Source organism: Equus asinus, chromosome 1 (genome assembly GCF_041296235.1).
Source record: "Equus asinus isolate D_3611 breed Donkey chromosome 1, EquAss-T2T_v2, whole genome shotgun sequence".
NCBI lineage: Eukaryota > Metazoa > Chordata > Mammalia > Perissodactyla > Equidae > Equus > Equus asinus.
The window spans coordinates 165,405,592-165,422,393 of NC_091790.1; the positions used below are offsets into that span (position 1 = coordinate 165,405,592).

Here is a 16,802-nt window from a genome sequence, read left to right on the forward strand (position 1 = left end):
TAACCCAACAATTTTATACTCAACAGAGGTGTCTGTTGTGTAGGAAGCCAATCAAAACGACATTCTCAGACATGCAAGAGCTTGGGAAAATATACAAATGCATTCCTTTCTTTAAAAGTTACTTGCAAGATATGTTGCAGAAGCTCAGGAGGTAAACCAAAATGGAGCTCAAGAATAGGTCACATGAGCACTGGAATCAGCAAAACTCAGGCACAAATCAAACAAACACAAATGTCAGAAAATTGTTCTTGAAATAAGCTATAGAATGGGAAGACGACAGTGTGACCATACTCTGGGTCTAAATCCTATCGTGCTCTTAATGGAGATCAAAAAGGCAAGAGGAGATAAAAGTTGGTTGTGCTGCTTGTCTGAAATAGGTTGGTTCCCAAAAAAGTTGTTTCCTTCTTTATTCTAATCTTTGGAGGAGTGTTAATGGCTAAAGGTAGGCTCTGGATAGTATTAGTACCAATACCCACTGTTTATGGAGGTTTACTCTGAGCTAAACAATGTGCTAAGTACTTTCCTTTGTCATCTCTGCTCAAGGCCACAGGGATAGATGCCAGGTCCCTTCCCTCCACCTACTGGTGATGAACTCACCAATTCCTTAAGATCCTGCACCAGAAGGTGGTACAGCTTGAACCCCGGGCAGGCTGATTCCAGAGCCCTTCCCTTATCCCCTCACTAATATGAAAAACTTAACGGTAAACACTGGGAGATCCAAAAACAAGTTCTGGAAGTGCCCATACACTGGGAAATAGGAGAACAAAACTCATCGTAAAGCAGACCGACAAAATTATCAATAGATTTTTAAAGGCGGGAAAGGTCCAGGGTGCTTTAACCACAGTGCCCAGAATTTACAGAAAATCCAAATCATAAAATTTAAAACTCAAATTTGTAGAGATGGAAAAGCACAATCTAAATACTGTGGAGTCCAATAAGAAACCAAAACTGCAGCTGCAGACTACGTGGAAAGTAACCAGAAGGCTACGTAATGAAATCTAAAACAAGGACAAATAGAAAGGAATTAATGACGAGAAATGTTGACCTTAATGAATTAGAAAAAGATGGTAGACTTGATAAATCCTGGTGCTAATTTTTTCAGAAGACCAACAAAGTAGCTCACAAATCTAATTTTTAAAATGAGGAAAAATATCTACATACATCAAAGAATGAGGAAGAGGGCATAACCACAGAAGCAGAAGCTGTTTTTAAGTTAAAAGTGATTACTGGTACAATTCTGTGCTCAGAACTTGAAAATCTGAACGGATTGGACAATTTGCTGAGAAATTTCTAAGAAATGGAAATTACTGTAATTGATTCAAGCAATTGGAAACCTGAATAGAACAGAAACCACAGGACTGTCATCAGAGAAGTTTGCTGCCCACTGTTTTGCAGACTGGTTCCTTCAAATCTGCCAAGAACTGTTGCCCAAGCTCGATTGCGCGCAGATTGTTCTGGTGCGGACGTACTAATTCAGCACTCCGCTTTGGAAAGGAAGGATGAGATGCGAGCATGTGTTTGGCAGTCATGGGATGAGATGCTCTCGAGGACGTGTCTGAGAAGAGCAGGGCCTTCCCTGGAAGCCTGTCCTCTCTTCCAGGCGTGCATGCCCAGTAACATCCGGAGGCAGACGTCTGCTGTGTCTTCCCAACCCCGAGCTACTGGTAGGAGATAATAAAGTATTAGGGAAAACAAGTCTGCATCTAACACCCATGGCATCTTCTAAACTTCGGTGATCCAGAGAGACAGCTCTTCCTTACTTTGCTCAGAGGAAGTTAATGTGGAACCTTCCTTGAAAGGGAAAGGAGAAGTGTTCAGACAACCGGATTGACCCGCTTTCTGAATTTGACTTTGGTGCAATTCCATAAATGGCACCCATATCCTGCACAGGGATATGTGATTCTCTAATCACATGCTAGACTGTTGCTTGTGGCCACGGGGCCCAACTGTGATTCTGCCTTCTCTCCATCTTCTCCTTTTGGGCCCCCTCTTTCTGTTGATGGAAGGCTACCTGTAGTGTCCCCCCCCCCCAGGTTTATGCTGCTGTCTCGAGATTCTGATCTCCTCTGCTGAAGATGCATGTGGTAGCCCCTCCCCTCTCACTGGCCTGGCTCCCAGTCCCGCAGATAGTTTTGGCTGGTACACTGTGCACAGAGCTTTTGTCTCTAGGATTGTTGGAGGCTCTGGGCTCTGAAGTTTGAGGGTCTTCGCATTCTTTCCCCTTTTTTCCTGCAGAGGATGTTTGTGGAAGTACTGTATTACAAAACAAAACAACCCCGGGCATCTTTAGAACTTCAGTGACCTTTAGTTTTTTTCCCCAAATGTTGCAAATGGTGACTGTGCTCTGAGAGAAAACTGAGTCCTGTGATTATATCGTTTGGGGGTTGGAGGTTGGGAAAGTGGGAGAAAGAGAGAGAAGGCTTGAGAGGGGCTATTTATTTGCACTTGAATCATTATGTGCATTTTGATCAGTTAAGACCTCTGAACTTTGCATTCTACTTCTTGGTAAATGGCGCTGTGAGAAGCCACCCTACGTCTTCTACCTATGTTTCAATTTCCTTATTTCCCCTTCTTCACCTCCCATCCACTCCTCACCTGCTGAAACCTGGCATTGTCTAAACTCCTGCCTGAAACTGCTTTCTCCAAGAATACCAGCCCAAACTTTGCCGGCATTCCTGAAAATCGGAACTGTTGCCGTCCCTGACTTCTTGCATCACCCTCTTCCTTGGCTCCTGAGCCATGAGCTCCAGGTTTTCCTTCCACCTTCTTGGTGGTTCATTTTCTGTTTCCTGGACAGGCTCCTGTTCCTTTCCTGTCTCTTAAAGTCGGTGCCCCTTGGGCTTCTGTCCTTGGCTGTCTTCGTCTTCCACACAGTCTCCCGGGTCATCTGATTCCTCCAGTAACCCATCCTCATGCTCCTGATGTCCAAATCTGGAGCCCAGAACTTGCTGAGGTACAGTTAGCTGTCTGAATAGACACTCCACTCAGATGTCCCTCAGGCCCCAAAAGTCAATGAGTCTAGAGCCAAACTCAACATCGCCAACCCTGCTCTGCTGTCTAAGTTCATGGTCCCTTCAGCACCCAGTTTCACATGGTGGCAGCTGAGGCAGTATTTCTCTCACATGCCCCGTATCCGTTTATTCACCAGGTCCTGCCAGCTGCAGATCTGTTTAGAATTAGCCCAATGCCATTTTCCCACACAAGCCTCCATTGTTTCTTACCTGGACTCATCTCAGGTCTCGCTGCCTCCAGTCTTGTCCCCACCCCCACCCCACTCCAATCCATTCTCCACACTAGAGCCATTTTTATACCTTTATTGGGCATCTTCTGTGTCCTGGCCCCTCTACCATACCACTGCCCTAAATCATCGGTGGCTACTCCTTGCCTTTGAAATACAGTCCAAGCTCCTTAATATGGCTTCACAGCCTTCTAAGCAGGCCTGGCCCTACTCGCTTCTGCAGAATTATCTTTCAGCACCTACCCCACCCCCCACGAACCCCTGTGTTCCCAGTCGGCATGCAGTCCCTGAGGGGGCCACGCTTGTTCCCCCTCTTCCTTTGTTCAGGCTATTCCCCTCACTCTACCTCTCTGCCTTGCAAGCTCATAGGTGTCAACTTAGAAGTCGCCTGCCAGCTCTGCATAATCCCCTTCTGAAGGGCCTCCTAGCTCTGTCTTTGCCTCTTGAGAATGCTTATCACGTGGCTGATGTACTTCCCTGGTTCCTCCATTAGACTCAGAAGTTTGAAGGCAGAGGCTGTGTTTGCTCAGCATTGTATCCCCAGCACCCAGTAGTGCCTGGTACATAATGCATACGCCTTAAATATTTCATCTGTTCACTGAATGGATGGCTCCATTGTATTACGTCCATTATGCGTTTATTGAGTACTGCTATATCTCATGCAGTATGCTCTATCACTTATTAAATGCAGTGGAAACTTAGAGTGCTAGCATCCTTAGAGAAAGGGAGCTACAGTGAATTCTTGACTCTGGTGCCCTGTGGGTTGTACTCTGTTCTGGAAGTGGAAGCTTCTGTGCAGTTGGGAGTTTACCCTTCTAGGCGTGCTTTGGCAGCACCTATAGAGTTACTTCTCATCGGCCTTTTCAGGGGGCATCGAGGCTCATTCAGTCTGCAGCCCAGCTACCCCCAGGCTGTAGGCGTGCCCTCTGTCTTCTGTGGCTTCAACTTCGCTGTTTTTGTTCCCTGTGATCGGTGTCTGCCGGGCACTTTTCCCATCACCATTTGTGATTCTGTTATAGACCTCCCTGTGCCAGGCGCCATCCAGCTAAATAGGACATCTGCCCTCAAGCACCTTCCCTTCTTGTAGCTTATTTAGCAAACATTAATTGCATGCATTCTAGGTCTTTCTAACTGTTTCCCAGCTTGATTTCAGTACTTGCCCTTAAAGTCGTCATTTTTCTAAACAAATCACTGTTATCAGTTGCTCTTGTGTGATTTGCCTCTCTTCTCAAAGCTGAATGCAGAAGAAGAAATTACAGTTCATGGCAGCTCCTGTCTGATGGGAGCTCTGCTGTTTTCAGAGGACGCCAACCAAGCACCAGGCCACCCGACAGACATGGCCTGTTTAGCCCTGCTCTGCTGGTCTGCATTGGAACCCAGGAAAGTCTCAGGGAGACGCACCTCGCTGGGCATGTGCCCTGGCAGCATCCTAGCCCCCTTTGAGGGCAGGATGATAGTGTGTTCATCTTTGTCCTCTTGACACCTGGCATACTTTCTCCCATACCGGAGGGATTCAGTATATGTTTGTGGAATTAGGAGAAAAACAGAAAGAGGGAGGGAAGGAGGAAGAGAAGGAAGAAGGAAGAGAGGAAGGGGGACTAAACTTGAAAATGAGAGGTGAGATTCCCCTCCAGGGTAAGAAGCTAGAGGTGTCGAATGGAGGATTTGATAAATGGGTTTGTTGCTCCTTCATGTGTGAAATTTCCTCCCAGGGAGTATCTGATGTGCTGGAAGAATCTGATACCATAAATACTGAAATAAATACTCCAGACTTGAAGAGTTTCCAATAAGGTGTAAGAAATAACGTTAGAATAGTTATATAACAGGAAACACCTCAATTGCTCTTAAGGACTACAGCTCTAAGGAGGAAAAAAAACACAGCTTCCTGAAGAAATCCAATGTTATGAGCATCTGTAGCAGTAGATTCTTATTAACATGCATTGTCTGCATTTTGAAACTCAAACTATATAGATTTGAGCATCCTATCATCTTCCTTCCATCTTTTTCATCTTTTCTCCCCTTGCCGCTAAAGCTGTCTCACCTTGTTGCTGGATTTCAGTAGCGTGAGAATGTCTCTATTTTTTCTGCCCACCCTCCATACATTAATAGTATTTGGTATTGGCCTCAGAGCAGATGTTAAATTGGTGTAATCTCATGTGCCAACTTCAGTAGACTGTGGCTCACTGGAGTGTTGAGAAGGGTTCTGAAGCTGTATCTAAGTTAAATGGGGAGAAGTTCCATGGAAAGAGGTAGAGAGGATTGGAGAGTAGCAATATGTGTGTCAAGTATTTGCCATCTCTGTTCTGGGGGAAAGTGAAGCGATGAGAGTAGGGAATAGCACCCTCAGGTTTTTTTGTTTTTTTTTTTTTTAATGCTTTTTTGGTCAGGAAGATTGGTCTTGAGCTATTTGTTGCCAATCTTCCTCTTTTTTTTTTTCTCCCCAAAGCCCCAGTCATAGTTGTATATCCTAGTTGTAGGTCACTCTAGTTCTTCTATGTGGGATGCCAACACAGCATGGCTTGATGGGTGCTGCATAGGTCCGTGCCCAGAATCCGAACAGGCAAACCCCAGGCCACTGAAGCAGACCGTGTGAACTTAACCACACTGCCACTGGGCCAGCCCCCATCCTCAGGTTTTGACCTAAATAAGAGCTGCCTAAAGTTGTTTTAATTTGTTTTTCATTCGGAGCCTGAGATTGTTCGTTTTCAGATCATGTTCTACAATGGTTTGAATGTAGTATCTTTGTGAATGAGGAAAAAAAGAGAGTTGAATGTCTTAACAGTGTTTAAACCTTTTCTCTAACCTGTTGATACCTGATACTGAATTGGGCTTCATGACCATAGAGAGGGGTGGAAACAAGAGACTATTTTAAAACTTCCTTCAGTAAAAATATTTTCCAGTGGTTATTTCAGAAGCAATTTAAGTGTCCGAAACTTGAGCTACAACTGGAAACTCCTAATTTGGCATATGAGTTGCCATCCAAATTGGTAACCTGGAGTCTGGATTCATACGTTGGGAATCACAGTGTGCTGAGGAGTGGCCAGCACCTTTGACCTGCCACCAGGCACATCCCATTAACGGCAGGCACTTATACAAATGCACGTAGCGCCTTTCACCAGGTGAGAAAACACAGAGTCCTCTCATTTGGGGGGTTCTTTTCCGGATGGAGAAACTGAGGTGTGGGCAGTGATTTTACCCATCCAAGCTGGAATGGGTGAGCTGTGGTAGTGACTGGGGTCTGCCAGTCGGTCAGTAAATGTTCTTTGAGTGCTTTCCACCTGCCAGTTAAAGACACTGCAGGTATAGCGAGAAGACCATCGAGCCCCCAGCCTCAAGGAGTTTCCACGTCGGTTGGAAGGAAACAGACAAAAGCACCCCAACAAATAAATGCTTTAAGTTATAGTAAGTGCACTGAAGAAAATAAAATGTGGTGACCAGGGACGCTGCTTGACCTCGGGTGTCCAGGAAAGGCTGCTTGGGGGATACAGCATTCAAGTTTGGACTGTAATGACATAATATGCCCGGGTCTGTGTTGCAGAGATCTTGAGGAAGACCCATCCAAGCCAGAGAAGCAACAGAAGCAAGCATGTCCAAGAGACAAAGGAGAGTCAGCATGGTTGGAGCAGAGGGAGGGCCCGGAGTCCTATCCATTCGCCTTGATGTTTGCTAAATTGTTGTGGGTGGTGGTGGTGGTTTCTTAATATGTTTTTAAAACTTTTATTGCACTTCCTGGAGTTGCCTTTTTTTCTTTTTGGTTTTATTTTTTCTTCTTCTCTCCAAAGCCCCCTAGTACATAGTTGTATATTTTAGTTGTGCATCCTTCTAGTTGTGGCATGTGGGACACTTCCTCAGCGTGGCTTGATGAGTGGTGCTAGGTCTGCTCCCAGGATCCGAACTGGCAAAACCCAAAAAGCAGAGTGCGTGAACTTAACCACTTGGCCCGCGGGCCGGCCCCCCCGGAGTTGCTTTTAAGTAAACCATTGCAGTTGGTGGGACCGTGCTTGCTTAGTTATACAGCGAGATATGGAGAGTTCTGTAAATTCGGGTGAACTTTATCATGGGCGTAACCCCCTTTGAGGGAGATGCATGGTACACATGGGGCCTGTTTCTGTTCCAGAAAACCCATGCAGGTTAGTGGGGGTAGGGGGAAGGGTGACAGAGGCCGTAAGCACTTTAGGTGAGCAGGGAGGGAGCATCGTGACCCCATCAACAGCCGACCCACTCCCTAAACAATCTCACTGAACTCCCCTGCTTCCGCCCCTGTGCTGTGTTGACGAGTCCAACCTTTGCTGCCTGCTCATTGTGTCCATGAACCTTCAAAAGCAGCATGTCATGAAAGCAAAGGGTTTTCCTCTGTAAAACCTGCATCCTGGTTTAAATTCTCTCATCTCTGTTGCTGGCTGCTGGCTGGGCTCTGGCTCTGAACTGGAAGCTGGCAAGTTGTGTACACCCCACACCCTCTCTCTCCTCTTGGTGCCTTTGTCTCTGCTGTCCCTCTGCGGGTTGCCTTGCTCCCCAGCCCTCTCCCCTGGCAAGGCTAACCTGATCCCTCCTCCAGGAGGCCTTCTTTGATCTCTTCTAGGCCAGGCTGGGCCAGGTTCCTCTCTGCATCTTGGCCCATCTATATAGCACACTGCACATCATATTCTGGTCTGATTGTGGCCTCCACATGGCTGTGAGCTTCTCGTGGCCGGGGAGGGGGTCCTAATCCTCATGTATCCTCAGCCACCCACACACAGTAGGGCTCAATCAATGTGTGGTAAACAAAGGAGCAGCTGAGCAGGCCCTCTTTGTAAGCAATGATTGTAGCTATTGCTTGTTATCATCAAAGGGACACCAGGGAAGATTAATACGAACATGGGCAACTATTTTCATCTTTATATTCCTCTGAATTTATTCAAATTCCGTACATGAAGCAGCTATCAATTACGTTTAGGATTTTTTGTGGTGAAATGTATGTAGCAAAAAATTTGTCATTTTAATCATTTATAAATATACAATTTAGTGGCATTAAGTACATTCACATTCTTTTACAACCATCACCACCATCCATCTCCAGAACATTTCCTCTTCCCAAACTGAAACTCTGTACCCATTAAACAACAACTTCGCATTCCTCCCCGTTCCCAGCCCCTGGCGACCCTTCTCCTTTCTATGAATCTGAGTACTCTAGCTACCTCATATAGGTGCAATCATATGGTATTTTTCCTTTTATGTCTAACTTATTTCATTTAGTATAATATCTTCAAGTTCCCTTTATGTTGTAACACGTGCCAGAATTTCCTTCTTTTTAAGACTGGATATATTGCATTTTATGTGTATAACACATCTGTTTATCTGATTCATTTGTTTATGGGCATTTGGGTTGTTTCCACCTTTTGGCTTTTGTGAATAGTGCTGCTGTGAACATGGGTGTGCAAATATCTGTTCAAGTCTCTGTTTTTAACTCTTTTGGTTATATGCTCACAAGTAGAATTGCTGGACCCTATGGTAAAATGCTTTTACAATTTAGAAACATTTTTATAGTTCTGAAATGGTCATTTCAATTCAAACCAAAATCCACCTTAAGATGGGAAGTGACGCAGAAATGCAGGCTGAAATTTCACTTTTGTTCTTGTGGCTTGTCTGATGCTTGGGGACATGAAATGGTTTGTTTTCAAGTTTGGTCTTCATTGTTTCTTACAGCATCAAGCTTCTAGCTGTGCAAGAACTGCTTGACAGAGAGGCCTTGGAAAAGGTAAATAAATATTTTGTTCTTCCTACTCCACATTCACAAACTTAGAACAGAGTGCCAGACACAGGAAAAATTCAACTCGCTGTGACCAGAGACAGTGCCTACTGCAAAGCTGCTCTGTTATTTTGTATTCATAACAATCATTGAACGCTGCAAAATTTTAATCATAGCTGCTCACATTGCTCATATGCCATTAACCCTCACAAACTCGACCTTGCGTGGCCCCTTCACGGTTGTGTGAATGCAAAGGCTCGCCCTACTGTGAGCCATGCTCTGGAGCAGATTTTCTGTGCCCCAACACACTGTGCACTGGACTCTGCCCACGTGCCAGATTCTGTGCTAGCCATGTCACGCCATCTCTGCTGGCGAGTACTGTTATCTGGGCTTGTGGATGACAGAATTGAGGCCCAGCAAGGTTACATCAGTTACCCAAGGGAAATCAACTAAGTATCGTAGTAAGGATTTGAACCCCATGCTTCCATTCCTAAAGCCAGTGGGTTTTCTATTTAACAGGAAAGTTTGTGAGTTTGAGCCCCTTTTTAGGCTACTTCTGAGGATTAGGAAACTCCCTCCCCACCTCACACTGATGTTTCACTGTGCGCTAGAAGAGATATTCAGTAGTGTGTCTCCGCTTTCTATGTTCAAATCAAGCACGCAGCTAGGGATCCTTTGCCGGTTGTGAGTTCAAGTTCTGTACAAGGTGGGATGGGCTCTGAAGAGCAGGCTGGGGTGGTGCCACGGGTGCCCAAGTGCCACCCTGTGGGCGTCCCACCTCAGAGCAAGCTTCTCCCCTGGGTAGCTCAGGACTCTTCCCAAGTATGTAGCTATGGGTGTTCATTAGGATCGATAATGTTAACGTAAAGGAAAGTGGTTAGAGAGATAAGCACCCAAATGATATTTTATTTATAGAATTTAGAATGTTTGGGTTAGTTCTCAGTCTGCTGGTTGGTACTAAAGCAAGTACAATCTTTATGCACCAAGCAGCGATGTGAGGGGAGGGAGAAGTCTGAGTTCCAGCTCTGAATTTAAGATCCCTTCAACCTCATTCCCATCACGAGTGAAACCAGGATGGTGCTGCCTGCCTGACCTTGAAGAGGTGACATGAGAACCAAATGAGTTAGTGGGGCAGAAGGGTTTTCTAAATGCCACAGCACTCAACTCATAGTAATTCTTAATTGCTTATATTAATTCTTAATATTCATCCAGCCATTAAAACGTACTAGGTCCGGGAGTCTATGTAGATTCTTTGTGTGTTCTTGAAACTTTTAAAAATGTTACTCTTCTAAAAACAGTCTTCTTGGTATTCAGTACAGTTATTTGTTTTACTCCTCAATAAAGAAAAAGCCATCAGACAAAGCTGGTAAACATGTGGAGCCCATGTGCTAAGGTGTATCAGTAGAATAAAAACACAGGCACCAAAAATATCAATTAGTTTTTAGAGCTGTGTTAATATCTGACTTGGAGAGACCACAGGGTTAAGCCAGTTTGGGCTACTAACTGCTTGTGGAATACAGTGTAGTGTGGGGCTCAGACAGCCTGGGTCCGGAGCCTGCCTCCTCCTTCCTAACTGGGTTATCTTGGGTTACTAAGCCTCCCTATGCTTCAGTTTTCCAGTCTGTAAAGTGGCAATCTTTATAATCCCCAATTCACAGGAGTTTGGAGAAGATTAAGTAGACAGTCAGTGTAAAGGACTTAATGCTCTCGTTCTGAGAGGGAAGTTTATAGTGATGCAGGCCTATCTGAAGAAACAAGAAAAGTCTCAAACAGTATAACTTTACACTTAAAGGAACTAGAAAAAGAAGAATAAATAAAGCCCAAAGTTAGTAGAAGGAAGGAAATAATAAAGATCAGAGTGGAAATAAATGAAATAGAGACTGAAAAAACAGTAGAAAAGATCAGTGAAACTAAGAGTGAATTCTTTGAAAAGATAAACAGAATTGATAAACCATTAGCCAGACTCATCAAGGAAAAAAAAGAGGGCTCAAATAAGTAAAATCAGAAATGAAAGAGGAGAAGTCACAACCGACAGAAATACAAGGGTCGTAAGAGATTATTGCAAACAATTATATGCCAACAAATTGGACAATCCAGAAGAAATGGATAAATTCCTAGAAGCATACAACCTTCCAAGACTGAATCAGGAAGAAATAGAAGATCTGAACAGACTGATTACTAGTAATGAAATTGAATCAGTAATCAAAAAACTCCCAACAAACAAAAGTCCAGGCCTGGATGGCTTCACAGGTGAATTCTACCAAACTTTTAAAGAAGAGTTAGTACTTACGCTCTCAAACTATTCCAAAACATTGGAGAGGAAGAATTGCTTCCAAACTCACAGCCGCTCTTATTCAACATAGCATTGGAAGTTCCAGCTGGAGCAGTTGACAAGAAAAAGACATAAAAGGCATCCAAATTGGCATGGAAGAAAAAAACTGTCACTGTATGCAGGTAATATGATACTATATATAGAAAGCCCTAAAGACTCCACCTAAAAGCTATTAGAACCAATAAATGAATTCAGTAAAGTTGCAGCATACAAGCATCAATATGCAGAAATCAGCTGCATTTCTATACACTAACAACAAACTATCAGAAAGAGAAATTGAGAAAATAATCCCATTTACAATTACATCTAAAAGAATAAAATACCTAGCAATAAATTTTACCAAGGAGGTAGAAGACCTGTACACTTAAAACTATAAGGCATTGATGAAAGAAATTGAAGATGACACAAATAAATGGAAAACTATACTGTGCTCATGGACTGAAAGAGTTAATATTGTTGAAATGTCCTTACCAATCAAAGCAATCTACAGATTCAACGCAATCCCTACCAAAATACCAATGGCATTTTTTCAGAGAACTAGAACAAATAATCCTACAGTTTTTATGGAACCATGAAAGACCTCGATGGCCAGAGCAATCTTGAGAAAGAAGAACAAAGCTGGAGGTAATATGCTCCCTGATTTCAAACTATGCTACTAAGCTATAGTAATCAAAACACTATGGAACTAGCACAGAAGCAGACACAGGTCAATGGAATGGAATAGAGAGCCCAGAAATAAACCCACACTTATATGGTCAATTAATCTATGACAAAGGAGGCAAGAACATACAACAGGGAAAAGACAGTCTCTTCAATAGATGATGTTGAGAAAACTGGACAGCAATATGCAAAAGTATAAAACTGGACCACTTTCTTACCCCATATACAAAAATAAACTCAAAATGGATTAAACACTTGAATGTAAGACCTGAAACCATAAAACTCATAGAAGAAAACATAGGTAGTGAACTCTTTGACATTGGTCGTAGCAGTATCTTTTTGGATATTTCCTTAGGCGAGGGCAACAAAAGCAAAAATAAACAAATGGGACTACATCAAACTAAAAAGCTTTTGCACAATGGAGGAAACCATCAATAAAATGAAAAGGTAACCTACTGAATGGGAGACCATATTTGCAAATGATATATCTTATGAGGGGTTAATACCCAAAATATATGAAGAACTCATACAACTCAATATCAAAAAACCAAATAATCTGATTAAAAAATGGGCAAAGGACCTGAATAGATATTTTTCCAAAGACATACAAGTAGCCAACAGATACATAAAAAGGTGCTCAACATCTCTAATCATCAGGGAAATGCAAATAAAAACTACAATGAGATATTACCTCGCACCTGTCAGAATGGCTATCATCAAAAAGACACCAAATAAGTGTTGGAGAGGATATGGAGAAAAGAGAACACTCGTGCACTGTTAGTGGGAATATAAATTGGTACAGCCACCATGGAAAACAGTATGGAGGTTCTGCAAAAAATTAGAAATAGAACTACCATACAAGCCACCAATTCCACTTCTGGGCATTTACTCAAAACACTAATTCATAAAGATACACACACCAGTGTTCAATGCAGTGAGATTTACAATAGCCAAGATATGAAAGCAACCTAAGTGTCCATCTGCAGATTAATAGATAAAGAAGATGTGGTGTGTATATATATATATATATATATATATATATATATATATATATATATATATAAAATCAAATATTACTCAGCTGTATAAAAGAATGAATTCTTGCCATTTGTGACAACATGGATGGGCCTAGAGGGTATTATGTTAAGTGAAATAAGTCAGGCAAAGAAAGACGAGTACCATATGATTTCACTTATATGTGGAATCTAAAAAACAAAACAAACAAACAAAACAAAACTGAAACAGACTCATAGATTCACAGAACAAACTGCCAGAGGGGATGGGGGTGGGGAGTTGGGCAAAAGAGGTGAAGAGGATTAAGAGGTACAAACTTGCAGTTAAAAATAGAACTACCATTTAATCCAGCAATACCGCTTCTGGATATTTATTGAAGAAAATGAAAACACTAATTCAAAAAGATATCTGCACTCCTGTGTTCATTGCAGCATTATTTACAATAGCCAAGATATGGAGGCAACCTAAGTGTCCATTGGTAAATGAATGGATAAAGAAGGTGTGGTGTATATACACAATGGAACATTACTCAGCCATAAAAAAGAATGACAAATGAACAAACAAAACTGAAACAAACTCACAGATACAGAGAACAAACTGGTGGGGAGGATGATGAGGGTAAGGGTGAAATGGGTGAAGGGGATTAAGAGGTGCAAGCTTCCAGTCATAAAATAAATAAGTCACAGAGCCGTCATATACAGCACAGGGAATATAGTCAGTAATATTGTAGTAACTTTGTATGATGACAGATGGTTACCTAGTCTTATCGGGATGATCATTTTGTAATGTACGTAAATATCAAATCACTAAGTTGTACACCTGAAACTAATATAATAGTGTATGTCAACTATACTTCAATAAAAAATAAAAGCTAAAAATTAAGGACTTAACATTGTGCCGGCACTCAGTGATCCCTGAAAGTTCGCTGCTGCACATGTTATTTCTCCTTTCTTCTCTTCTTCCTCCCTCTGACATCAAGTCTGATGATGGTTTTGTACTGTTTCTCTGTCTCCATACATGACCAGTAGAAAGCTTTACAAGGTGACCTAAATATGCACAGGGGCCAGCTGGGAGCCAAGTTTACTCAGTATCCTTCTTCCATTTGTCTGTTCTTTCCTTCATTCATACTACAGGCCTTTGTTGAGCTTTCTGTGTGCCAGGCAAGTAGCAAACGTTTCTAGAAAAGTCCAGAAGCGGCCAGTTGACATGAGCTTGGTAGTCACTTGTGTTTTGAGTGACACATGGTGTATTACCTGGAGTAGTACCATTTTTTGCATCAGGGTTGGTCCAGTTTATATCCTGGAATAAGATACATTCCCAAAGAGCCTCATGACTTAGAGATTCTCATCCCTGGACAGGTTGGAGAACCACCAGGAAAAGTTCTTAGGAAACTGTAGGGCTTTACTCTTCAAAGTGTGGTCTGCAGACTAGCAGCATCATAAACTTGTTAGAAATGCAGAATCTGAGGCCCCACCCAGACCCCCTGAATCAGTGTGCATTCTAACAAGACCTCCGGTGGTTTGTGTGCATGAAGTCTGAGAAGCTCTCCTGAGGGGTATCACTTATTTCCACCATCACTGCTGTTGACTAGTCCATCTTCACAGAGAACCCGGAAGGTGTCAGCTTTTCGCTTTTGTGGCCAATTAAGCTCCTTTTGCACCAAAGAGAAGAAGATCATCATTCTATTTGTGAGAATCTAGTTTTGATCTTTAGTTTGCCTGCTTCTTCCTTTCATTAAGAAAATAGACTTATTTCATTTAATAGGTGGAGCCAGCAAGAAAGGCCTCGATTAAGCACACATCCTGCAAACGTGGTGAAACTGGTCACTTCCAGACAGACAGCCCCAACAGCGGGGACCTGTGCGTGCCTTTCTCTTGTAAGATGGAAGCTATTCTGAAGAGTCAGTTCCTTCACAGGTGCTTGCAGGTTAATTCTGATCACTAAAATGTTCAAATTATGTAAAACATAATATAAAAGGCTGAAAAGAAGCAGGAGTGTTTGGGGGTCTCTTAGAAAATAAGATTTCTAGTGCTTTTTTTTCCCTAATATTAGGCTTTGTTTTTATGATCTTAGTATTTTGGCTTGAAATTACTGGCCACTTGCCTGACTTGTCCTTTCCCCAGTTTTAGGCAGAGAGCCTGTGCATTTCAGAAGGGCCGAGGCTCTCCTGGCTTCTGCAGTGCACAGAGCCAGCTCCGGGGAGGCTGCTGGAGGAGAGCCGAGGGCCCCTCCCAGCCTCGCCTCTGTTTGGCTGTTGAACCTGGCAGCAGACCTTCCTTGGAGGCCTGGGTCCCTTTCCTTCCCTGTAAAACTGCTCTCTATGATTCCTTCCCCCTCTAAAACTCTTGGCTTTTATTTTCACAGTTGATCCTTGATCACATTGTGAAAAGGAGAAAATTCCGCTTTTCATATTCTGTTTTCTAGGATTTTCTCTGCCAATGCTCCAGTGGTCCTTACTGGGTTTCAGGGCCTCCATGTTTCATCTGCCCTACTCACCATCAAAACATGCTTCCTGGAGAGAGGTGACTGGTGAACACTTGCCCAGTGACCCCCCATTCATAGATCAAGAGGGTTCCACTTTTTACCTCTTATCATGGTCTTTGTCTTAAGTCAGGTGCAGTAGATGGGAGTGGAGGTTGGGGACACCTGGGGGGTTAGGTCTCTGAATTTCTCTTCTCCACTGATACTACATAAAGCCATTTCTCAGACAAGTGACAGTGATTTGTCATTTATTTAAAAAATAAGCTATAATCTAAACGATTAATAATCTAAGTCTTTCTACCAATTTCTTGTTTTGAAAAACGGTTGGAACCATGAGAAGATGATTTAACATGCATAAATGTCGGGATATGTGACATTTCTCCAAAAAAGTGTTTTGGATTTAGATGAGCTTTTTTGTCAAACATCCATTAGGTGCTGAGTGCAAGGACTTGCTCTGAGAAGGCCGCACGCCCTCCGACTCTCTCTGTTCCCTTTGCTTTATGAGTGGGACGCTTTTGTTTTTCTGAACTTAAGTCACACAGACTTGTTTCCCAGGCTTTATAAACAGGCCTGTATAATGCCTTTAAACATGACATTGCCTGAAAGGAAATAAAAGTATTGGTACAGCTTGATTTAGTAAGATCATTTTTCAATGACCCTTTCAAACAGCTTCCTGCAAAGCTGCAAACAATAGTTTGGCCATTGACTTCAGCTGAAGGTCACTCTCTCCCTGGAAGCGGCAGAGGGCAGAGCCCTGGCTGACCCAACCCGAGACCCAGGCCTGCCTGAAAATCTGCCTTTGTGAGCTGAGTCTCCTGGAGGTGCAGGCCGCCCAACTCACGGCCATTGCCTGTCCTATCCCAACCTCTCACCCCGGCCTCTGCAGGCCATGACTCAACCATTAATCGCAAGCTGACTGAGCCCATGCTCTGTCCTCTAGAACCTGGGCTCCAAGGGGACACAGACTGGGGTTGAATCCTGCTGTTTCCTAGCTGGGAGACCTCTTGGGCAAGTTACTGACCTGCCTCATTTTCTTTTTCATATGATGGGGTTTCACAATGATATCTACCTCATTGGGATTTTTTATGAGAATTAAGATAATGTATGAGATAAAAGGGATTATGTATATATAGTAAGCACCCTAGCAACTTAGCTAATACTATCCCAAGTACTGCTAATTAGCTGCTGTCGTCATCATCATCATCATCGATATCTTTCTCTTCCTTCTCTGTTGAGAGTCCAACTTGAGATGAATCTGTTGTCATTAGAAGATGTTAGAAAAAGAGTTACCCTCATCTGCCAAATTGTCTAGGACAAAATGCCTGCCAGTCTTCTGTGTCTGCTGCTGC

The 16,802-nt window shown here is 43.0% G+C and overlaps 1 protein-coding gene across 4 annotated transcripts in view; it reads left to right on the forward strand.

Annotated features, from left to right (window-relative positions):
* Window positions 1-16,802, forward strand: part of EEPD1 (endonuclease/exonuclease/phosphatase family domain containing 1) — a 115,492-nt gene that overhangs the window by 64,247 nt on the left and 34,443 nt on the right. For all 4 annotated transcript variants that reach the window (XM_044764874.2, XM_070511782.1, XM_070511783.1 and 1 more), the window contains exon 3: window positions 8,924-8,975. In XM_044764874.2, the coding sequence (XP_044620809.1) occupies window positions 8,924-8,975 (52 nt within the window). The remainder of the gene's footprint in view (window positions 1-8,923; window positions 8,976-16,802) is intronic.